Source organism: Antennarius striatus, chromosome 3 (assembly GCF_040054535.1).
Source record: "Antennarius striatus isolate MH-2024 chromosome 3, ASM4005453v1, whole genome shotgun sequence".
NCBI classification, from domain to species: domain Eukaryota; kingdom Metazoa; phylum Chordata; class Actinopteri; order Lophiiformes; family Antennariidae; genus Antennarius; species Antennarius striatus.
The window spans coordinates 3,639,347-3,664,364 of record NC_090778.1 but is presented as its reverse complement, the minus strand read 5'-3'; the positions used below and the strand labels follow the sequence as shown (position 1 = coordinate 3,664,364).

The following is a 25,018-nucleotide window of genomic DNA, read 5'->3' as shown; positions in this document are numbered from 1 at the left end:
AGGCTGAGGAGTGTGATCCCCATGTAGTTGGAACACACCCTCTGGTCCCCCTTCTTAAAAAGGGGGACCACCATCCCAGTCTGCCAATCCAGAGGCACTGTCCCCGACGTCCACGCGATGTTGCAGAGGCGTGTCAACCAGGACAGCCCCACAACATCCAGAGCCTTTAGGAACTCCGGGCGGATGTTTTTAACAACCTCGGAGCTTTTTAACAACCTCGGTGACCTCAACCCCAGAGATAGGGAAGCCCGTCTCAGAGAACCCAGACTCTGCTTTCTCATGGGAAGGCGTGTCACCGGAATTGAGGAAGTCTTCGAAGTATTCTCCCCACCGAGTCACAACGTCCCGAGTTGAGGTCAGCAGCGCCCCATCACCACTATACACAGTGTTTATGCTGCACTGCTTCCCCCTCCTGAGAGGTCTGATGGTGGACCAGAATTTCCTCGAAGCCATCTGGAAATCTTCCTCCAAGGCTTCACCGAACTCCTCCCACGCCCGAGTTTTTGCCTCAGCAACCACCAAAGCTGCATTCTGCTTGGCCAGCCGGTACCCATGAGCTGCCTCAGGAGTCCCACAGGCCAAAAAGGCCCGATAGGACTCCTTCTTCAGCTTGACTGCATTCCTTACTGCTGATGTCCACCAGCGGGTTCTGGGGTTGCCGCCACGACAGGCACCGGCCACCTTACGGCCACAGCTGCGGTCGGCCGCCTCGACAATGGAGGTGCGGAACATGGTCCGCTCAGACTCGATGTCCCCCGCCTCCCCCTGGACGTGGGTGAAGTTCTGCTGGAGGTGGAAGTTGAAACTCCTTCTGACAGCGGATTCCGCCAGGCGTTCCTAGCAGACCCTCACAATACGTTTGGGCCTGCCAGGTCGGACTGGCATCTTCCCCTACCATCGGAGCTAACACTCCACCAGGTGGTAATTGGTTGACAGCTCTGCCCCTCTCTTCACCCGAGTGTCCAAGATATGCGGCCGCAAGTCTGATGACACGACCACAAAGTCGATCATCGAACTGTGGCCTAGGGTGTCATGGTGCCAAGTGCACATATGGACACCCTTATGTCTGAACATGGTGTTTTTTATGGACAATCCGTGACAAGCACAGAAGTCCAATAACTGAACACCACTCAGGTTCTGATCGGGGGGGCCGTTCCTCCTAATCACGCCCTTCCAGGTCTCACTGTCATTGCCCACGTGAGCTTTGTCCCCCAGCAGAATGATGGAGTCCCCAGTGGGAGCGCTCTCCAGCTTCCCCTCCAAGGACTCCAAAAAGGGTGGGTACTCTGAACTGCTGTTTGGTGCATTAGCAAAAACAGTCAGGACCCATCCCCCCACCCGAAGGCGGAGGGAGGCTACCCTCTCGTCCACCGAGGTGAACCCCAATGTACAGGCGCCAAGCCGGGGGGCTATAAGTATACCCACACCTGCTCGGCGTCTCTCACCATGGGCAACTCCAGAGTGGAAGAGAGCCCAACCCCTCTCGAGATGGTACCAGAGCCCAAGCTGTGTGTGGAGGTGAGCCCCGACTGTATCTAGTCGGAACTTCTCGACCTCACACACCAGCTCGGGCTCCTTCCCTGCCAGAGAGGTGACATTCCACGTCCCAAGAGCCAGCTTCTGTAGCCGGGGATCTGATCGCCAAGATCCCCGCCTTCGGCCACCGCCCAGCTCACAATGTACCCGACCCCTATAGCCCCTCCCACAGGTGGTGAGCCCATGGGAAGGGGGACCCACGTTGTCCTTTCGGGCTGCGCCCGACCGGGCCCCATAGGTGCAGGCCCGGCCACCAGGTGTTCGCCTCCGAGCCCCACCTCCAGGCCTGGCTCCAGAGAGGGGCCCCGGGAGCCCGCGTCTGGGCAAGGGAAAACGTGGTCCATTGTTTTTATTCATCATGAGAGGTCTGTGAGTCGTCCTTCGTCTGGTCCCCCACCTAGGACCTGTGTCATGGGTGACCCTGCCAGGGGCACAAAGCCCCAGACAACTTAGCTCCTACGATCATTGGGACACACAAACCCCTCCACCACGATAAGGTGACAACTCAAGGAGGGGGTCATCTGTTCATTCATTTAAAATGCTGACAGTGTCTATTGCAAAGATCCTTTGCCCTCTTTCACTTTGGAATGGAGAAACCACATAGTACAGTATTCCCTGGCTTATTCGCGCCTCAAGATGCGTGGCTTCACTACATCGCTGATTTTTAAAATTTTACGTACTGTATATGTATATGCAGTATACAATACCTTTGTATGTATGTGTCTGTATGTATATACAGTATATGTATGTATATATATTTTATAGTCCTCGACGAGATGTAAGTTTCATATTAACAACGACAAGGGAGAGGGCGAGAGGAGAGGCGCAAATGTCTCCCATGAGATGTAGTCACATGATACCGTACGCGCATGCTTTTGGCTGACAGCATCCGTGTGTGCACTGCTTTCCGAGACTCACGGTTCCTCCTGCCTGCTTACAAAAGTGTTTGAAACAGTCTATAAGAGTGTGGGAAAAGACAATGCAAATATAAGATGGTGTAATATCAGTATGGGGAGGGTTCATAAACGTTTAAATTGTACGTAAATAATAAAAAACGGTCACTACATAGCAGATTTTTGTTTTTCGGGGGTGGTCCTGGAACACATTAACCATGAGTAATGAGGGATTACTGTAGTTGTAGTTTGGTGGATCAACAATGTTGCCATCAACCAAATCCACCAACATCAATTTGAATTGTTACTGTAATTTTCCTAAACAGCCCAGCAGCAGAGGGCATTACACTGTTGGTTCAGACCACCCAGAAATCTGCTGGTGCACAAATTCAGGTGGTACATAAAAACCATGATAAACCCATGAACTCCTGTTTGAGTGGATCAGACATGTGACTTTCCCACAGAGAGCATGGTGGATCCATTTGGATTGAGCTGGTAGACGACTCCATTCAGGAGTCCCCCCAACTCTTGAATGGAGTTGGGTGGTTTCACTGGGTTGAACGATAACATTGCAGAACTCTCTGGTTCCTGTCTTCCTCTGACTGTTGAGTGAGCCGTGTTGCTCATTACCCATCGGTCCAATCTCTCGTCCATCCCACTAGACTTATTCCCTGTAATATAAATCAAAATGACCAGCAAGAGCATTCAGAGCACCAACTTCTGCTGAGACCTTAGCATTTGGAAGAGTTTGGAGGTTTAGCCTAATCGTTGATATACATGGTTACAAAATTCTGGATCATCCCCAACGTTTACTCACCTCTAGGATATGTTAGGGTCCATCTTTTCTTTCAGATCTATTGTTTAGTTGATGTGTAATCCTGTTAACAGACAAACAAACCAACAAATCCAACCAGTCACCTTTTTGTTTGGTGCAGGTAATAATCCAAAGTAGATATTCCATTCCATTTAAATCAAACAAAGAAAGCTAGACAATAGGCCAAATATTAATATAGTGTAATATAATTGTTTGTAGAAATTGTGTGTGTGTGTGTGTGTGTGTGTGTGTGTGTGTGTGTGTGTGTGTGTGTGTGCGTGTGCGTGTGCGAGAGAGAGTAAGTGAGTGAGCAGAGAGTGAGCCAGGCAGGGAAAGGCAGCAGGAATGTGTTTGGAGTGACAGACTGAGGGAGGAGGGAGGACTGGAAGAGAGCTTCGTTGGGCAGTTCTTGCGCCTGTCTCCCTTTGAACCTGTGGATTCCGCTCCTACCTGGCCATGTCATCCGGCCTGCGCAGGAAGTGGAGGAACACGGTGCGAGCACTAAGGACTCTCCGTGGGACGGGAGCAGGAGGAGGTGGAGGAGGCGCTGTGAGTCTGCTGTTATTTTTAGTCTCTCCTCCCCTCCCGGGGCTAGGCTAATCCGCCGCTGCACAGGCTTATCCAGATTGGAGGTAGGACACCGAGGCAGAGAGGTTAAGCGCTTGCTCCTGTGGGAAGCCTGCTTTGGTTTACGATGCCGTGTAAACTGCCCAAACTGAGCCAGACCATGCTGGAGCAGGATTTCGCCAGTCAGGGCTTTGGGTTTGACGGGGCAGGAGGACTGTGGATTCTGCGCCCGCTGGAGCACTGAGGAAGCTCCTCTGCAGCCATGAGTCTGGAGAGGCTGCCGACGGGCTGCTGTGCCGGCTACCCCAGCTGGCATCGCTGTTGGCAGACTGAGACGGCCAAGTTTGGGGCATCAGATGGCTGCGGGGAAAAGGGAGGAAGCAGTGGGGGTGGCAGGATCCAGATCAGGGGTCTGGACACTGAAGAGCTGAAAGGCAGCCTGGTGGTCCTCTATGCACCTGCAGGAAACTCATGTCTGCTCAGACTGGTGGGACATGGATGGATGGATGCATGGATGGATGGATGGATGGGTGGGTAGCAGAGGGCTAATATGGAGTGAAGTATCCTCTAGTCTCATCCTGAATTAAACGTATTCACAGTTAGACTTGCCGGTTTCCAGCGTGGTGAATTTTCAATTTTTGTGGCTGATATATTTTACATCCCAGGATACACTTTCTGTGGATCTGTGGACACGTTCTCTGTGACTTCTCTTCACAGAGGAAGCAGTGTTGAAACTGATTCCCCTCACTGGTCAGCTGATTTTTGTGTTTGTGGTTCAGACTGTTTGAGTGAAGCGTGATCAGGTGTCTGCCCTGTAGGTGGAATATTGTTACACACCTATCATATTGATGATGCAGATATTAGTTATTTATTATATAGAATTTTGATGGTGAATCAACTGTACAACTTAGTGTGTGTGTGTGCGTGTGTGTGTGTGTGTGTGTGTGTGTGTGTGTGTGTGTGTGTGTGTGTGTGTGTGTGTGTGTGTGTGTGTGAGATTGATGAATATAATGATTGATGAATATAATGATTGACTTTTTTCCCTAAAGAGGTAAATGTCTCCCTTTGGTTTCTCTCGCTCTAGTTTCTGTACATTTGTTGGTATTAATCCAAAAGCAGACAGTTCAAAAGGTCCCAAAGCCTTGCTGTGTATTAACATGTAACTGTGATTCTTTGTGCAGATGATCTGTTGAATGTTGAACCATTGAGGAGTGTTCATTGCTTCCTCCTGGATGCCAGTACTGCCTGGCATTGAGTTGGCATGCCACTATGATGTACTGTGTGTGTTTTTTGTAGACAGAGGCTGTGAAGCTAAGGGGGTTGTAACACAGCAAGGTTCAGTGATGCTTATATAAGTTGGTGGCATTTAACTCTGGTTAGACAGTAGGGAGTGGGAGATGAGCGCTGTTGGTTTTGTTTCTGCACGAGAAGGAAAGGAATGGTTTTATAAATGTCACGCGTGCGTGCATGCGTGCGTGTGCATTGCTGACATAGTCCATTGTAAGAACTAAACACGGGGCACAGGTTTGGTTTTTTTTATTTTTACTTTGTATGCATTCAATTTTGTTAGATTTGTTTTGACATTGCAATCTTGCTAACATTTTTTTTTGATATCCTGTCATCAGCTACATAAGCCTCACCCTGATTGGTTGCCCAGAATGATGCAGGTCATCATTTAAAGCACAATTGTTCTTCTCATTTGTAAAGCACACGTTTGTGGTGTTTGTTACCTTTACTTACTGCTGCCACAGTTTCTCTACATTCACCTAGCATCCTCTCTCTCTCATCCTTGAAGAACTACTTTTCCAATGTTTTCTGTTTTCGTGCAGTACTGCATATTAAAATTAGAAATAGTGTTTCAGTGACTATATTATAATAAACTTATCATGGTACATTTCCTTAACTGAATATGACATGTGGTGTATTATATGTTTAAGCAGGTATAAAATGGCCGTCTTGTTATGGCATGTCTTGTTATCTGGATATGAAATAATTTTTAGTTTAATGTGAGATTTTCATTCTGTGTTACATTCCTAAACCCTTTGATATTGGATCCATCTTAGCGCTGCAGCATTGGTGCTTTCCTGTGATTTACTGGATTTGAGATGTTCAGTACTTCTGCTTTAGTACTTTGAACAATGCACAGAAGAGAGAGTTCTCCTCTAAGCATTTACTAATACTCAGGATCAGATGTTGCAATCCCTTTTACCATAATCCATGGTAAAACACATTCAGAAGTCCTCGCCCAAATTAAACTAACAAGAAAACTGGCTAGCTAGCTAACAAGCTACCAGTTGATGGTCAGACACAAAAGAAGCAGTCCATCCAACAGCAGTATGCAGCATGTTATTGAAGTTATCACGTGGACACCTTTTTTATTGATGCTTTGTTAAGGTTCATGATAGCTGAGGAAGGCTCATTCATTCATTCATTCATTATTGTAAGCATGATTGTCCCTGTTGATGTGGGATGAACTATGACCTAACCACAACAAACCAAACACTGTTCCTTTAACTAGCAACACCCCAGGTAAAATGCAGAATTAAGAGTAATTTAAGAGTAAGAGCAATATTTGATAAGATTAACCTATACATGATTGTCCTTGTTGCTGTGGAATAAACCATGACCTAACTGCAGCACACGAGCCAACTAAACCAAACCAAGCCAAATTCCATTTCCTTAACTAGCAGCGCCCCAGAAACTTTCTTGAAGTCCAGTGGATTGATTTCAAAAGCTTTGGATAACCATGACCTGGATAACTGAGAACCTACACGGACATCTTACTCCACATGGGTTTCCCGGTGCCCAAGCCTCCCTGCTTTAACTACAGGTGCTACCCTCCTCACCACTGGGTCCTTAGCACACTTTCTGTCGGATTTGATCTTGGCAACTCCAAAATACCTTTCCCATACAAAGGCACTGTCTATAGGCAATGTGGGACTCCAAGCTACTTTCTAATGAAGGAGTAGATCATTATTGAGTTGACTATTATAATCTTTTATACCTGTGAAATAGGAACCGCAAAAACAGACATTGGCCACATCAGTCGAGGTAATAACCCAAACCGTATACACAACCTACTGTTTACACGCAACCCTAATTTGCCTATACTTAAAGTTGACACCAAAATGTACCTTATCAAGGCTTGAATCATTCGGTACCATCTTCTCATACTCTTTACCTGTTTCTCCTACATTGTGTGCACCACCTCAGTAGCTATACCAAATCTCTAATCTACTGCCTTCCCTTTTAACAACTGAAAAACTCTTAGACATATTGACTTCACCTTCCCTCTAGCACAAAGTAGTTTACTATTTAACTTTATCCAGCAATCTGTTAGTGAATGGAGCAGTTGACGTAAGTTGTGGTTGTCATGTTGTCCAAGATGGCCCTACGACATATCCCTTCTTGCACCCTTTCTCCGCCTACTACCCATTTTGACACCCTAATAATGATCCCCATTGCCTATGTGAAAGCTAGTGCAGAGATTTGACATCCCGCTTAACTCCAGCTGTTGCTATGCAGTGGTGTATTCTGTCATGGTAAAACAGAGTTGAGTATCTAATAAGTGTGCTTTAATTGAGCCTTTAATACTGAAAAGTACTATGAAGTATTCAAGACTTAATGGTATTGACCCCAAAACATTAGCTAGATACAATATGACATGCAGATCTTACCTGTCATGCATAGCTGGCTGCATTTGATGATAGATCATGCTGGTCTGCTCTAATCACCCAGAGAAGCTGGGGATTCCAGCACCAAATAATCATTTACTGTAGTCTTTTATTCTTAAGGTAGCTGGCCAATATCTGTGCCACAGCACTAAAGAAGACCTTCCTATCAACACTGAGTAAATTAATTGGTCTGATTGATTCGTCTTCACTGAGTCCCTCTTTTTGGGAGGCACAACGTGGGTTGGATTGGGAAAAAACAGATTTTTCCAATCTATTTTCATAAATTTCATTCTGACATTATGATGGATGGGCTTGGTTTGCTAATGAAGATGTAAGCAGCAATATCATCAGCTAACAGTGATCTCAGCAGTTAACAGTCATGTCAGTAGATTAGATAAAATATTCCTTTGTTAGTCCCACAAAGGGAAATGGCAAAAAAAAAATTCAAAGTAGCTGATGGCGATGTGGCGATGTTGGCAGATAACTGTGATGTCAGCTGCTGACGGTGATGTCAGTGGTGAACGGAGATGTCAGAAGCTAATGGTGATGTTGGTAACTAATGGTGATGTCAGTGTTTTCAGCTTTTACTATTTAAATATCAGACATGACCCTCATGACAGCATAATTATCTCCCCAGCTTTGTTTTCTGTTGACATAGAGCAGCAGACGTTCACACACACCATATGCAGGTGTGAGGTAGCGATATCAAATAGTGCCTCCAGTGAAGGATCAGCAGTCCCAGTGATAAACACTGTAGTATACTATGTAGTAATGATGACGTGTCCCCACCGGCCCTCAGTCTTCTACCGTCTCTCATTCACAGCTCTCATTAGAAGCAGCTGAAGCTGAGCAGAGCTGCCTGCCTTCATCAGTGTCATCATCACACACATCTCTTTTAGTGTGTGTGGGTGTGTGGGTGTATGTGTGTGAGCAGTGAGGTGGAAAGGGATGAGGGCAGATGTCTGCTCCAATAGTTGTCCAATTAAAATTATGCACCAGCTCAGCAGAGAGGCAGACAGGGCAACATGCAGGCTGCTGTTATTGACATGATACTGAGTGTTCTCTCTCAGAGGTCAGTTCCCACACCCACACGTCTCACTTTCCTCTGTTGAGGGGGTGTGTGATAATCTGGGTTGGCCTCTTCTCCACCTACATGTCCTCAGCTTCACTGGTTTACATGTTCCTGCTGCACACACATTTGTTAATGTGGATTTTTGGTTTAGGCTTATCGGATCACTTGATCAGGCACACCAGAGGTGAAACTAGAGGAGTCTGTGGATGCTCTGCTGTGTTTTAACAACGTTCTGTTGATGTGCTTTATGGAAAAAGGCAGAAATGTGGTTTATATGATGCTGGAATCTCCTCTGTCTCACAGTGACCTATACAACACCTTTGGTGAAAGCAGATTGATGGATAGCATTTATCATTAGTTGTATTAAATTGTTTAACTCTCAACTTAAAACCCTTTCAACTCAATCATTTCATCCAACCCTGTTGCTGTGATTTGAAAGGTGTCAAACCTTCGAGGCTTTGAGTCAGGTTACCGCGCTACACAATGCAAAGCAACAAAATCATCTAGAATCTCACATTGCAGGAACATTTTCTTCACAGCGACTGAACTTAATGAGTGTCAGTGTTGCTAACCCTGCTGTGTCTTGCCTTCTACAGAGCTCAGGGATGGAGGAGATGGTCTGGGAGCAGTACACAGTCACTCTGCAGCGGGTGAGTCCATCCACTAACTGTTAACACTAAAAGACATTCATCATCTGTGAACATCAAGCGTCCAGGGGTCAAAATCTGCTTTTATCAAACCAGTTTATTTTCGATTCAAACTGACTTAATATTATTCAGATCTCGAGTGTGAGAGAGGGCTAGCAGCATGTAGCTAATTAGCAGGACCCCTGGGGTATTTGATTGGTTCAGTGCAGTAATGTGATATCTGACTGTGGTGTGATGTTTGAGATGTGATGTGCGAGAATTCACATTAAAAGAAAAACAAAGTTAACGTTTTGATCTGCTCCCATTTGCAATGTTATGCACGTTTTTGTAATATGCTGACACGAGTTCAACACTTCCTGTGTCTGTTTTAAATTAAAACTCTCCTATTTCAGTGACAGAAACCAAGTTTCAAGTCTACTTTATTTAGACCCTTCATATCTTTTACTTCTGTTGTGAAACAGTGTCACTGACAACTAGTTTCTACATTTTTCCTTTAGCTGCAAAAGGTCTTTTTTATTTTTACTTTGATGTTTAACTTTAGAAACAACTGAGAAATAAATACGTATCTCTGGATGGCGGTGCTCCCGCGTTCCAATTCAGGGGCTCAGCGGTAGCAGTTGTTGAGTATGCTGAGGGCAACTTGAGTAAAGTTTAGTTGACTGGATTGTTAAACTCAATATTTAACCATGTTCACATTTATACCAGCTCAACTCTTCTCACCAGCAAGAATAATGGTTGTACTGATATTATACTGGCCACGGACTTTATTTCATCATTATTCAATCAGTTTAAAATCAATAGTTGATGACATTTTTCCCCTAAACACGCCTCAGTCAGATGAATGAATAGATGGACACGCTGAAATATTTAAAAAAAATTTTTTATCATGTCTAGATAAATAATCTGAATAATCTAAATTTTACTTTTAAAAAAATCAATGTGTAGCTGAATATCTGGTGTTTGTTCTGATTTCACTCGAATGTACTGTAGGTCCAGAGGAATTTTCAAATCACAATAGTCTCGTAGATGTTTTAGACAACATCACAATTTCTTTGGAATTGAGGTGCATTAACAGATGCACTCAGGAAAACAGGATTGAATCAGATTTAATATATATGAAATACACAATGATGAGCATCTGGCTTAAACTGGGTGAGACAAAAACAAAGAAAAAAATCTTTGTGTCATATCAACAACAGAGGTGCACGTCACCTCACACCTTGGCTCAATGTCTTTCATTCGGACCTTAGTTATTGATTTCTGCGTCTGCAGGACTCTAAGATGGGCTTTGGCATCGCTGTGTCAGGGGGACGTGACAACCCCAACGTGGATAACGGTGAGACGTCGATCATCGTGTCAGACGTGCTGCAGGGTGGACCAGCTGATGGATTACTCTTGTAAGTGTGTCAAAATGTGACTAAAATCCTGCATAGAGCCTGTTTCAATCGGCTGCTGCTGTCGCTGCTTGGAGTGTCAGCTCCACAGCATCACCTTGACTACAGCTGTCAGTCACTGAGACTGCAGCTCAGTGACTGACAGCTTGATTAAATATTGATTAAACATCCTCACCTTTATCTTTCTTAACAAAGCTGACATTATAATCAAGTGTAGTGGGATCATTATGCTTTTTTCTTTCATATTTCTCATATACATGTATTTTGCTCCATCCAGTGAGAATGATCGCGTCATTCAGGTGAACGCCATCCCCATGGACAACGTGCCTCATTCCTTTGCTGTGCAATCCCTCCGTAAATGTGGAAAAGTGGCCAAAATAGTGAGTATGACCCACACAGGGAAACTCAGCACAGTTAAGGCAACATTTCTTGATGTTGAAACAAACTGTCACCGTGTCAGCAAAGTTCAAACTGTGTGTCTCAGTGTCGGAGTTCTTTAGCAATGAATCAGAATTGTTTGGACTCTCGGGTCATTTTCCTGTGCAACTTTCTTAAATCAGAATGTGGCACAAAATCAGAAATTACAATGTAACAAAAAAACTACAATTATGTTTTCAATTATGACACACACACACACACACACACACGCACTATCTCTCACGTATAAATATGTTTGTGGCCGGTTGCCTGTCACGTTGCTGCAGCTCTCTAAGTTGCTCTCCTATGTTGCTCTGCTATGCTCACAGTGGACTAATCTCGCTGCTGCCATGTGAAGGGAATCTGATTTGCTGCTTTACTTTCACGACATCAGAAGCCATTTAGTTTAAAGCTCTTTTTTTTTTTTGGACCAAACAGGCCAGTCAAAAGATTATCTGTTTGTGTAAGTGTGCTTTTTAAACCAGAAGGGAAAAAAACTTGGATTCATAGCAGTCATATTTGAAACATTAATTCTACGAAGTTTAGTGCAAATTTTTTCTGTTTTTCTGCATAATAAGGGAATGTGAATGGATCCTGGGCCTGCTGCTCCAACAGTGTTTTCCTTGTGGGTCTGATGTGCACCTTTACCTTTATTCCTGCCAGATGTTCTGTTTGAACTTATGAAGGCATAACGGTGTGTCAGTTCTATTTTTGCAGAGTCAGTATCGGCACCAAAGCAGACATCCGTGTGAAAATAGTGTGCCGGCAGGGCAGAACAGGTGTGATGTTGTCATATCATGTTCAGTGTGTGACCCACCTTAGCTAAAGGAGGTCCATTATATCAATAAACACAAGATGACCACTAAGATCACTCCTGTTTAAAACCATGGACGAGACCTGAAGCCAGGCAGCAGCAGCCTCACCTGTTTCTGTCTACACATCTCCAATATAATGTTTTCAGACACTCTAATTTTCCATAGTCAGGTCGATGTATTTAATATTTGTGTGTTACAGTGTTAGTTTTGCTGATGGTATTAAAGTGCTGATTAAACAGCGAGGGGAGGCAGACAGTACTCTGTCTGGGGGCGAATGAGAGCACACAGGTCACGTTGCTGCCGTTTGCTGTCCAGAGAGAAGTAAACCAGCAATTTCAAAACCCAGTACGAAGCTGCAGTCCATTCATCCTGAAATGTTGCTCCAAATGAAAGTCAAACATAGAAGATGTTGTATCTAAGCTTAAAAATCTCTCAACCTAACTACCAATTGAAATGAGATTAAATTAATATAGAAAGACAAAGGCTGGAGTTTAAATATCTGCATCAACATCAGGTCAGAAAATCACCCCCTTTTTTTCTCAGGTTGCCAATTTAATGCCAACTATGCCACTGTGGTTTGCTCCGACACTTGTAAAATCTGACTCTTTCAGTGCTTCACCAGCCTTGAGCCTCAACGCCACTACTACTCGCTTAATATCAATCAATCAGTCAATCAATCAATCAATCAATCAATCAATCAATAAATTAATTCAGTTTTATTTATATAGCACTTAATCACATCAGCAGACATTTCAAAGCGCTTTAACAGACAGAGGACCCAAGAACCCAACAGACCCTCCCAGAGCAAGAGTAAGCTACAGCGGTGGGGAAAAACTCCCTCATTGAGGAAGAAACTCCGGGCAGGACCCAGACTATTGAGGGTGGTCATCTGCCTTGACTGGTTGGGTGGAAAATACATACAATGGGGATAGAGACAAGGACAGGGAGAGAGAGACAGAGAGAGTGGCAGATAGGCCAGATAGAATTGCTGTCTAAAGTTTAGATCCAGCCGCTGTATTGGCTATTCGGGCTGAAATCTGTGTGGTTCGTATTTGGGAACTTTATCAAAGAGAAAGGTTTTTAGTCTACTCTTCAATAAGCTACTCTACTCTTAAAGACCTGACGGGTTACCAGAAATTCTGCTTCCTCAGATCGAAGAGCCCTGGGAGGGTGATACACTTCAATGAGATCTTCAATGTAAGATGGATACTCACAGTGACGAGCTTTATATGTGATCATGAGGATTTTCAGTTTTATTCTAGATTTTATTGGGAGCGTGTGTAAGGATGCTAGGACAGGAGAGATGTGGTGTCTCCTCCCAGGGGAAATGTAATATCTTGTGTATTACATTTCATGTCAGCTTCAAGCGCACCAAACACTGTGAATATTAACGTAGCACAGTGTCAGTGAAGCCTTGAGCTCAACTGATGCTTCAACTGGTCATAGACAAAAAAGTCAGTTTGGGTAGTTTTTTATTAAAAGGCTTTTGTTTTGTTTCTTTCTCTTCCAGACGGTGAAGAGACCTCGTAAAGTAGCCGTCCACTCTCTTAAGCCACCCCCCTCCCCAGGTGGAGACAGTCGGGAATACACCCCCTCCACTCACTATTACGATGCAGACAACGATAATGGCTGGTACCGTAATGAAGGCCGGGAACACACCTCTGAAAGCAAAGGTTACCTGGATCCAGAGTACAGGGGAGGAAGGGACTACAACCCGAGAGGAAGGAGCCGCGGAAGAAGCCTGGAAAGAACCTCGCCCAGCCCGGACAGAACCAGGAGAGAGGGGAGCCGGGGCCGAGCCATGGACACCAGTGTGGAGCGCCAGGGATACCACAGCCGCGGGCGTAGCCCAGGGGACAGTTACCGGACGGAGGACAAGTATGAGCGTGGGGAAGGAGGAGGAGGAAGAGGAGGGAGGTATAGGAGCAGGGATCGGCTCAACGAGAGCCCTCCATCGCCTTCCAGAGACCTGGAGCCACTGGAGAAACCGGTCAATGTCCTGCTGGTGAAGAACCGACCCAGTGAAGGTAAGACCTCCTCTGTCTATCATGGCTGCTCATTTACCTATTGATGCAGGAGTGTGACAAGTAATACTGGACCAGTTCTTCAAGTTGGTAGACCTCCAAACACTAGAGGGCAGTGTTGGCAGATCAACTAACAGTTTCAGTTTGTTTCGCTGGGAGTATTGAACAAGGAATACGGTGCCTTCAGAGGGCTATGCTAAAGTAGAATAGAGGGGGTTCAGTGTGGTGTGAAGGTCCGTGGGGCGGTTCGTCATCATTCGTTTCATTTGAATGTGTTTCTTGACGATTCTTCAGGATTTTAGCCACGCTAACCTGCAGCGCCACGGTTACTACTTTTTAGGAAGATCTGTTAGTCCAACATTTGATCCATTGTATAGGATAAATTGAGTCGGTTGAGAGCTCCTGTCATTTTAAACTTATAGAAGAATCCTGTGGGATTAGATATTTATCATTATCATTATCATTATTAGCTCCTGGTACAAGACCTGATGAATGATGCTGCCCTGCTGTGCCTTTATTGCACCTCATCACCTTACCGTCACCCTTTCTCTCACCTCTCTTTTTCAGTGTCTTTTGTTTCTCTTTCTTTCCCAGCTCTCTGCCTGTTTCCAGGCATTTTTTTCTCTCGCTGCTGTCACTAACTGGTTTCTCTTGGAGGAAATGTTGGTTATATAAAATGGAGATTACGATTTAGACCTTCTTGTTTTGGGTGTTGTGAAAGAACTTCTGTTGTGTTTTGCTGCTGAATGAGTGAAATTAATTGTTTCTTTACGAGATAAAGTCGAAGAAAATTATTGAGAACAACCAACTCCATTTAAACAAAGTTCAACAATTTCCCTCCGCCAGATGAGATGATTCAGGGTTTTAATTATTCAGAATTACAATTTACTCTCCACTGAGTGATCAATATATTAAATGTTTTTGTGATTCTGCTCCCAAATGTCACACTAACCCATCCCACTCTACATGAAAACGACTGCATTGAGTCTTCAATGTAGTCAATGTAACGCAAATAAATAAAGACCAAACCAGGGGCTTGTAAAAGGTGGCTAAAAGTCCTGTAAACATTACAGATGATCCTTTTTAAAAAATTTTCTTTAAGATAAAAAATATTTACTTTATTCATCCCAAACTGTGACATTTGTTCAATGTAACGATGTTGACTTGTTACTTTATCGACCCGACATTAACAAATAAAATATGATCTGCAGAGTGAGATGTCCTACGGCTTTCCGCAAATACTTTTTCTGATCACTTCCTGTTTCATATCATTTTTAATAGAATATAATTTTAAAAGATTTATTTCATTATTGTTTCCTTCTGTCTTTACTGGCTTTCTGGATTGATTCTAGTATTTAAAGCAGGCGCTCACCTCTGTAAATGTGTCTGATAGTTGTCTGCTCCAGACAGATGAACCAACTGGTTCCAGTGGAAACATGAACACACTGAAGGGTTGTCGTGACGATGTGTTGCTGTCTCGTTGTAGAATATGGTCTACGTCTGGGGAGTCAGATCTTCATCAAACAGATGACCAGCACAGGCCTGGCTGCCAAAGACGGCAACCTGCAGGAGGGAGACATCATTCTCAAGGTACGTTACTCCATCTGGTCCCGTACCAATCGGCCCTCCAGCATGGTGGAGACTGACCTGTTGACCTCCTAGAGTTCCCATGTCTGGTTTTTAAATAATTCTTTTCATCGCATTGGTCATTCCTTTCTCAGTAATATGATTTTTACTGCATTTAAAAACCTCCTAAAGGAAAGAACACAATGAGAAAAATCAAAACTTGGTATTAAAGCCACAACTTGTGATGAAGAGTCATGAGACATTTCTTCAGAGGTCAGAGAGAACTACTGATCCCGAGGTCCAATGTGAACAAAATCAGGTGTGACTCCAGTGGGTCCTCCCTCTATACTCTATGATTAATCCCACTTTATCTGACCCCTGTCCCTGTGATCTGTGCACTGGAATCTGGTTCCATCTATTAAAAAACAGTGAAATGCTCTGGTTCTCTCTGATCTGACCAGTAAATACTTTATATACAACATGTAGTTTATGCGTGCTGTGTGTGCACACACATGTTGTGCAACCCGGTACCCTGAGAAATAAAATTGAGAGGGGAGATGGTTTGTGATATCATGTTCAGTAGTTTTTAGGACATTAGGTGTCTGTTAGGAAGGCGTGGCAGTGTCAAACTCATTTTCACCTAGGGCCACATCTTCTTAATGTCTGTCTTCAAAGGGCCAGATGTAACTAATAAATGTAACTAAATGTAACTCAGTGTAATGTAAAATAATTTGTAACTACTCCTTGATGTTAAATAACTCTGAATTTATTACTTATTCAATTTACAAACATTACAGTTTCACAGAAAAAACTATTTGCTCATTTCTCTTTTACAAAATAAATCCTTTTTATTTGTCAGGTTATTAAGCCCATATAAGTCCATCAATCAAAGATCAAATTATCAACGAATAAAGAAAAATAATGTCAACACAAGTTAGGACATTAACTTTGATCAAAACGTTTTTGTCAAAACTAAATGGGCTGAATTACTGCAGTGTGGGAAATGTAGTTTTTGGTCAAAGCACATTTTTGACCACTTTATTTTTAGACACTGACCTTTTATGCTCTCGCAGGCCACATGAAATGATGTGGCGGGCCACATCTGGCCCTCCGGGCCTTGACTTTGACATGCGTGGTTTATGAGGAAGGAGAAAGAAAACAACATCAGCTAAGTGACTGTTGTCCTGAAAACGGAGAGAAATAACCGTTTGAGAATCAGCCTTCATTTACCAGTGAAACATAGATAATTGGGAGCAAATCTAAATGTTGATTGTGTCACATTTCCAGAGCCATTATATTGTCCCTTCACCTTCAATAAGATAACCTAAATCAGTAAGACCGTGTGATATGTGTCAGGTGTCTGTTAGGAAGGCGTGGCAGTGAGACGTTGATATCACGCCTCCATGTGTTTACATGTTCCTCCCTCCTGTAGCTCCAAACTACTCATTCAATCATGGGGATGTCATCTGTCATGATGTTTGTCATGTAATTTATGGTCACACATTGACCCCCCCCTTCTCCTTTTTCCATGTGTCCGTGCAGATCAACGGGACAGTGACGGAGAACCTCTCTCTGCACGATGCAGGGAAGCTGATAGAGAAGTCAAGAGGGAAGCTACAGCTTGTGGTCCAGAGAGACCGCCGCCAAATCCTCGTGCGCATCCCCCCCCTCGCAGACTCTGACTCTGATAACGATGGTGAGTCACTGAATTCCTGATCTACAGGGTTAAACCACAGGGAGGTTGTTATTGTGGAGCACAGGACTGCTGTGTGCCGTCTCTCACAGGTCAGGTGTGGTTCTCTGGATGGTTTGTGGTTGTTTGTCATCAGTCAGATGGATAAAAGCAATTATCTGTTATGAGCTTTGCTATTTACAGTATATTCATTAGGTTATATTAATCATGTACTATTTATATGATGAGGAATAAATAGGAGTTAAAAATGTTAAATCCATGCATACGGGGCGACTAAGAGGTCAGGGCTCAGGTCCCATTCTGTCCTGTTCACCTGCATTTTTGACTTTCATGGTTATGGGTTGGTTCATTTCAGCCCCCTAAAGCCCCAAAATTATCATGCAAATAATTGCAAAAGTAGTATTTTTAAAAAAATGTGTCCTGAAGTGAAGGGTGGAGTAGCAAAAGAGGTTTTGTGATTCAAAATACTGTATAAGCTGTGATTTCAAAAACTACCCACCATAAAATGACCTACAGAACTTGTCAAAAAATACATTTTCAGTCCCCTGTCAAGATCATCACTTGTGAAAAGAACACTTCTACATCCAAAAGCTTCACCGAGAACCCAAATTGACATTTCTATTTTAAAACTGACACTAAAAAATGGTGGGGAGTTTAGTAAATATGGACCCTTTCTGTCTTGTCCTATCAACAACACACACTGAAAATGAGAATGGCTCTCAGTGGAGCAGATCCTGAGTCAGCACCTTTATTCAGATCCACTCAGAAACTTTTTCTGTTCCCCCTACACTTGTGCCCCACCCCTTTACACAGTTTCATGGCAATTCATCAAGCAGTTTATACATAATCAACTAACACGCCCGAAAGAATCATCTTAAAAAATGTTTGTCTATTGTAATTCAGAATCTCATGCCAAGATTCATCAAAATTATTATTTACAATTATCAAGACTCATCAAAATATAAAGGAAAACATGTCGTGCACCCACGACTTGATCCAGATCTACTTTGAACCGGTTTTTCCTTGCTGTGGGGTAAACATCCCATCAAGACGACGATGGAAATATGTCCTCTTTATAGTGAATACAGCAACAATTCTACACGTCACATCTGGCAGATCCGATCCCCCAAAAACGTTTCAATAAATCCTGATCATATAGATTTTTTTTTTATAATCACCCCCAATAAAACAACTACCCAGTATGATGCCGGTCATCCAAACTGGTTGTGGTGGAAACAGCTTCCGTGGTGAAGTTAAAAATACATTAAGACGAAACACACAAGGCACTCATCTTCTTGAAGTAGTTCTGACGACCATTTCTAATTAAATAATGCATCCAAAGTCCATTAGTTGATAAATTAATGCATGGAGGCAAAATCATGAAAATTTAATTTGCTAATGTAAAGATTAATTATTCCTTTTGACACACTAGTGTGACAGATAATGAATGGGAGGGTTACAATGCGTGCAGTGTGTTTCCTAGAGACACACATTCAGTCATGTTTACACACGCATACAGTAAACAAACGTTAAAAATATCTGGCATTCATGCAGCTAAATTTACCATGTGAAACTAAGCAGTCTTGAGTTTCTGCCTGCAGCTGCTCGGCTCCCGGTATTATTTAGGAAAATAGAGAGGTCAGCAGTGGGTCAGGGTTTAATCTGGACCTCACCGTGGGCTGGGATGATTTCAGGACCCTCCAGCCTCCTGTGAACTGTGATCATAAGTGTGTAAAAGTGTTCATCTTGACAAGCAGCAGCGATCTCTATCACCGCTCAAACGTGCACCTTCTGTCTGTGTTTTCTCTTCCAGATAATATGTCATTCTTTTAGATGAAGGACCGCCCGAGACACAGCATGTGTAACAATCTGTTGCCTTTCTCTAAGCTGTAAACGGCTGTGACACAACCTGACTAAGTTGTAAAGCTTTCACACCCTTTGCACTTCTCTTTATACTGCTTTAAATCTTTCGACATTTTAATATATTGATCCATTTCTTCTGAACAAATAAACACAATTTAATCACTATGTACTGAATTGTGTGATTCATTAAGTGATACCAGTGGAAGAAGATGATTATTCTTTACATTATAATTCTACCAGATGTCTATATGTTGATTCTTGATGTTGCCAAGGGTGATGATTTATTTTTGTGAATACAGTGTTGCATGAAAAAAGCGTGACACACACAGTGGGTAAGATGTTTGTGCCCTCTTTAATGTAATAACATATTAATAACATATTTGTCCCTAACAGTGTGACAACTCGCCGTCGCCTGTTCAGGTGGTATATCTGAACTCCCGTCGCCTTCTCTTCTCTCTTGCTCCATGTCACACAATCATTATCACCATGTTCACACATTCCTCTGCCCTGACAGCGTCGCTGTATCATCTTTGCAGCTGCTGCTAACTCCATCAGCTACATTACTATCGCATACACCACAGGAAAGTGTTGTAGGCTAGTAGCTTTTTTCCATGCAGTATTATTCACAGAGCTAGTTTTTCAGTAACTATTAAGTGATTTTTATTTGTTTGTGTTAAAACAAAATTTCAGAGAAGGAATGTATTTAGAGAAAGGATGTGCAATATTTATCTCTTGCAAAATTTTAGGCGTCTACCAAAGGGAAATATCGAGTTTCTCTTATCCAGCCATCTGCATGTAGTGTAACTGGATCTACTCTATCAACACCTCCTCAAAACCTGCTGCACATAATTCATTAAAACTTCGCACATGCTTTGCAGAGTCTGCATCTCTAAAGGGGGCATCGGAATCCACATTTTTTAATTACTTTTACCTTTAATTAGCCAAACATGCACAGATGTTTCAGCTAGTTAAAGCATTTTAAGTCAACTAAACACCCTTAGATGTGACAAAATATATGGCCATGATCTTAAACTGTAAAATACCTAATAGATGAATAGTGTCCTTCATTAATGCTAATCTTCAAGTTGTGAAATTTAATTTTTTAATTTTTAAATTTTTTTTATTATGTCCTGTTGGAATAAAAACACAAACATTTTGATGAAGACGTCATAAGAGATGTTAGAGCTGTGGACTTGAGTGTTTGATTGACCCACAGATGGATAGACCGGCCAGCTTCACCATCCGTAGGTCACGCCTGTAGATGAAACTCGCGGTGATTATATAATCAGACTTTCAATTTATCATCCATTTATGATGCTGTGACAATAATGTCAGTGGATCTTACCAAGGATTATCAGGTTTGACACAATATTTTAATATTCTTATTTTTCTCTCTCAGATCATCTCATTCTCTTGTTTCCATTTGAGTGTTTTCATTCTCAATTTACAAAACTCATCTTGTCTTCACAACCCTGCATGAAAAATGTCGCTCTAACCCTCATCAAAGTAATTTACTCCTAAATTGTACCTGTTGAGTCATGGCTAATCCCTGCTCACCTCTAACTGCTCTTTTATTCAAGGTAAAATGTTCTGGCCAACAATATAAAGGAATGCAACGATTCTATTAAAAGTGTTCAAGGGGTTTGTCGTGGCATTTGTGTTCTCTTTCACATGGTTCCTGGCTGAGTCGTCTTCAGAACTTTCCTTTCTTTGTGGGTCTGTTAGCTTCTGTTCTAGCTTCCATCCTTCCTGCCGTTCTTCACAGCAGAGTGTTGGAGCCACACTGACTGATAAAAGCAGCCAATTGGAAGTCTCTGCCATTCGCATTGACTTCAACACACACACACACACACACTCACACACACACACCCATCACTCGTCCTGAGTGAAGGCCAGGCAGTCTCTCTAGAGAGCAGAACTGCGCGTCAGCACTTTTGACTAGCTAGTTTCTGTGTTATAAAGCAGTATAGACACTCCCATGTGGCCAGAGCTGTCCTCAGACTGCCAGTCCATACATTTCGCCATGTATGCTTAAAAAGCTTTTTTTATTTATAACCCTAGCACAAAAGAATTTATTGAATCAATACTCCACTTTGAGAGCACTGATGACCTATAGCTGTTCCTTAAGGGTTACATATTCATCCTTCCTCAACCACTTATCTTGATCTTGAGCTGCGACCCAATCAAGACAGTCCAGACATCCCTCTGCAAAGCCGTGTACTAATCCTGGGCATTGCAAGGACATAATCCCCCTACTATTTTTTAGATTTACCCATCTTGAAGGCTTAAACGTCTCCAAGTTGTCCCCTCCGATACGAAGCAGATATTATTGTCCCCCAAGTTCATATGAGATGTCTGAGCATTTTGTGCTGTCCTTTAAGTCTTCAGTCCCCGTTAAAGAGCATGAATGGCTTTAAATTGTTCAAATGATCAAAAGTCATCCCTCTAGTACGATTGGTTGTCTGGCCTTTGATAGTTTCCAGCAGCAACATTGACTTTTACTTTCAGACAGCTTATCTTTACTGGAAGACAAGGTCAAAAGTAACAGCCTTTGCCTGGGTGCTCACTGCATCACCAATCTCGATCCATCTTTTTTTTTTCTTCAAAATGAAAAAAAATCTAATCTAATCTAAGCATTGATTGTAAATCAGTGAGACCACTTGTGTGTCTTTTATGGTTACTTTTGGACTCTCAATTTGGTGTGTTGGTGGAATTGCTGCTTTTATTTTGAGTGTGGCACCAACCTGCGTCCTAATAATCTCTGAAAATGTCCACAATCTGCCGCCGGGCAGTAATCATCTGGTGACAGTGCTTCCTGGGGGAGCTATTCTGTACTGCTTGTGGTGGTGGCGTTGGTGGTGGCGGTGGCTATGGTAACGGCACTTGACTTGGAAGATGGGTGTAGTTAATGTCTCACGTTGGTGTCTTTGTTTTTTTGTCTGTCTGTCAGACATATCAGAGATGGAGTCCTACCATTCATATTCCCCTCCAGAGGGCAGGAGGTCCCGCCAGTCTGACCTGTCCTCCCACTCATCCAATGAAAGAGACAACCCCAGGTAGGACGGGTCCACATGACTTCAAGACGTCTAGTTTGGTTGTGTAGACTTGTGACATAGCTAAAGAATCTTGGACACTGGATTATGACTTGTTTTTAGAGGCTATAAGACTTTGAGGATGTGTCCGATTTGATTTCACATTAAAGTTTGACTTTTGCATGCAAAAGAAGCATCTCTTGCGATTTAATAAAGTTTAAGGTTGTATTGTTGTCGTAAAGTGTGTGTGTGTTAGGCATTTTCAGAACAAATAGGTCTAGGTCTGTCCTCTGGGGGTACTTTTCAAGGATTAACACCTTCTGTTAGCATTTGTAGCCCCAAGAGCAGTTTGGTTGGTAAAACAAGGTCACTTTTATGTAAAATGAAACAATTTAACTGATTGCTGTCCATATTTCCTGAAATGCATTCCTGATAAAGTTAAAAGGTGTTGTTCACATGATATTATAGTCCAGTTTCTGTATGAGTTATGTCATATACTAGAGCTGAAATGATCTTGTCTCTTTAGTGCCTGTAACTGTGTGCCTGTGTGTTACAGAGAAGAATCCATCAGAACAGCCAAGATGTCAGCCATGGCCTCCCCATTCAGAATACCTGAAGACCCCCAGGCCTCAGCTCAGATAGATAAAAACACACCACATGTTGAGGAACCTCCAGGTCAACACCCACTACACCAGCCATCAGAACATATACTAGACCCTCATCTAAAAATAACACGTTATTGGACTGAAAGAATTAATACGTCCTAATTCATCATAGATTTAATTAAATATATAACAAATGAAGCATGATGATCATAATTCATATGCAGCTGACATGTTATGATGCACCCTACTGGTTCATTACCCCAGAGAAACCAGTAGTGGTGACAAAACACGTCAGTCTGCATCACTTTCACCCAATTACCATTTTATTGATTTAATGTGTTTCGCAGATGGAAAAATTTCAGATATTAACATATTTTTGACTTTTTTTTTTTTTTTTCAATCTATAGCTGCGGTAACAACCACCCCCAAGATTCTCCTGCGACCAAGTCCAGAAGATGAAAAAATATACGGGTGAGTTAGTCCCGTTAATTTTCTGTAATCACAACATTTTAAAGTTTAACTGGTGTCATAAACGCATACATGTAAGAGTAGAATATACATAAACGGCCGTTACGTCACCAGTGCATGAGTCTATCTCTAACATTAGCTGAAAAAATCATTCATGTCACTTTACTATGATTCATTTAAAAAGCAAAGAAGAGAAATTCAAAGAAATGCAAAGAAACCAGAGCAGGTAGGGAGTCACTTCATAAGGAAACAGGTGACAGGTAATGTGAGCCCAGTGCTCCCAGTAAAACCATAAGCTGTCATCTGGTTTATACGTACAGCCACCAGTTAACCTACAGGATTTGATAGAAAGGAAGGAAGGTCTGGCACTATGTACTACATGTTAATATGATTAGAAAATGGTAAAAAAAATTATATACAGTGCGCTCTCCACTTCACCTCATCGCGGATTTTTGGTAGGAAGTCACGTGACACCGTACGCGCATTCTATTGGCTGACGGCATCCAGAAGTGCACTCTGTTTTGTCAGTCTCGGACTTTCATGAGACACAAAAGTGCTTTAAACAGTCTGTCAGAGTGTGGGAAAAGGTAATACAGATAGAAGGTGGTTTGATATCAGTATGGGGGGGTTCATACATGTTTAAATTACCGTAAATGATAAGATAAATAGATCGCAATCTCGATCTCGATTCCTTAATCACATGTGGTTCCTGGAACGCATTCGCATACCACTAATTCTCATTATTGGAATTATTATTATTTGATTGACTTGTTCACCCTTTTATTGTAAATGATCAGTATTTCTCCTATGTAAGTCGCTATATTTCTAAATAAACCTCATCAGTGCAGTTTTTAATAGAATTATGTCTTACAATTATTGCGTTTACAGAGATGTTGATTATCAGTTTACGAAAAAAAAGGTTGCTTATTGTCTGTTGATGTCTGTATTTGACATAAAACCACTGCAGATGATTTAGTATTAGACTACAGCCTTCCTGACGTCGTTAACGATTTTCGAGCAAATGAAGGCCGGTCCGTGAGAATATTGTCTTAGATGAAACCGGTCCGTGGAGCTGAAAAGGTTGGGGGGTCGCTGCTATAATGCACAAAGACACCTGAGACTCTGTTAAACGGATTGGCACTAAAGACACGTTCACGCTACGCCGCACAAACGTAGTTATTACCCAGGATCTAAGGTTCTCACAGTTTGCTGTCGAGTGCTGAGCTACAATCTATAATCAACTGAGCTTTAAATGGGGCTTCAGTTTCAACCACTGGCTTCATTTGAACTATTGCATCCATTTGTTGCATCTTATTTACAACCCATTGGGATGTGATGGTGTTTTCGAGGAAAATGCGTGACTCTCTCTGTGTCAGTATGCTGTGAGGCTGATGTGGGCCGTATCTTCAAGTGGAAAAATGGAAAATAATATAAGTAAGTCAGCCAGAAACACAGATATTCTGAGGCTGCTACGGCCGTTCTGTCAGGCAGATGTAATTCATGCTGCTTCATCAAACAGGTGCACTCATCCAGAGCTGCAGGTCAGCATATAGTTTATGCAAGAAATGAGGAGGATACACGTCTGACTGCTAATGCGTGCTGCTTTACTCATGAATATTCAACATTTGCAAAGGCCAGATTTGTATCACAGTTGTGTGTCATGTTGGTAAACCTGGCGTGCATTTCCTGTCTTGCAGGCCCAACACAGTGATGGTGAATTTCCAGAAGGGAGACAGTGTTGGCCTGAGGCTGGCAGGAGGAAATGATGTCGGTATCTTTATTGCCAGTGTTCAAGAGGGCAGTCCTGCAGAGGAAGAGGGTCTTCGTGTTGGAGACCAAATCCTGAAGGTAGTCACTCCAGAAAACTCCACTTCAAGGCCCAAAGCGACAAGATTAAGTGGAGCTACAGCAGAAAATCAGTGCTGGTGTTATGTCAAG

General features: G+C 42.8%; 1 protein-coding gene across 9 annotated transcripts in view; it reads left to right on the top strand.

The window, feature by feature from the left end:
- Positions 1-25,018, top strand: part of tjp2b (tight junction protein 2b (zona occludens 2)) — a 61,268-nt gene that overhangs the window by 20,276 nt on the left and 15,974 nt on the right. For 8 of the 9 annotated variants that reach the window (XR_011034990.1, XM_068309939.1, XM_068309938.1 and 5 more), the window contains exons 2-11: positions 9,153-9,206; positions 10,476-10,600; positions 10,875-10,977; positions 13,340-13,856; positions 15,340-15,443; positions 16,962-17,115; positions 21,926-22,031; positions 22,564-22,682; positions 23,020-23,083; positions 24,778-24,928. Coding sequence is in view for 8 of the 9 variants with exons in the window: in XM_068309939.1 (XP_068166040.1) it covers positions 9,153-9,206; positions 10,476-10,600; positions 10,875-10,977; positions 13,340-13,856; positions 15,340-15,443; positions 16,962-17,115; positions 21,926-22,031; positions 22,564-22,682; positions 23,020-23,083; positions 24,778-24,928 (1,497 nt within the window). In the remaining variant the exon portion in view is untranslated. Of the gene's footprint in view, positions 1-9,152; positions 9,207-10,475; positions 10,601-10,874; positions 10,978-13,339; positions 13,857-15,339; positions 15,444-16,961; positions 17,116-18,925; positions 19,141-21,925; positions 22,032-22,563; positions 22,683-23,019; positions 23,084-24,777; positions 24,929-25,018 lie in introns of those variants that run through there. The other variant, XM_068309945.1, reaches the window with a different exon arrangement.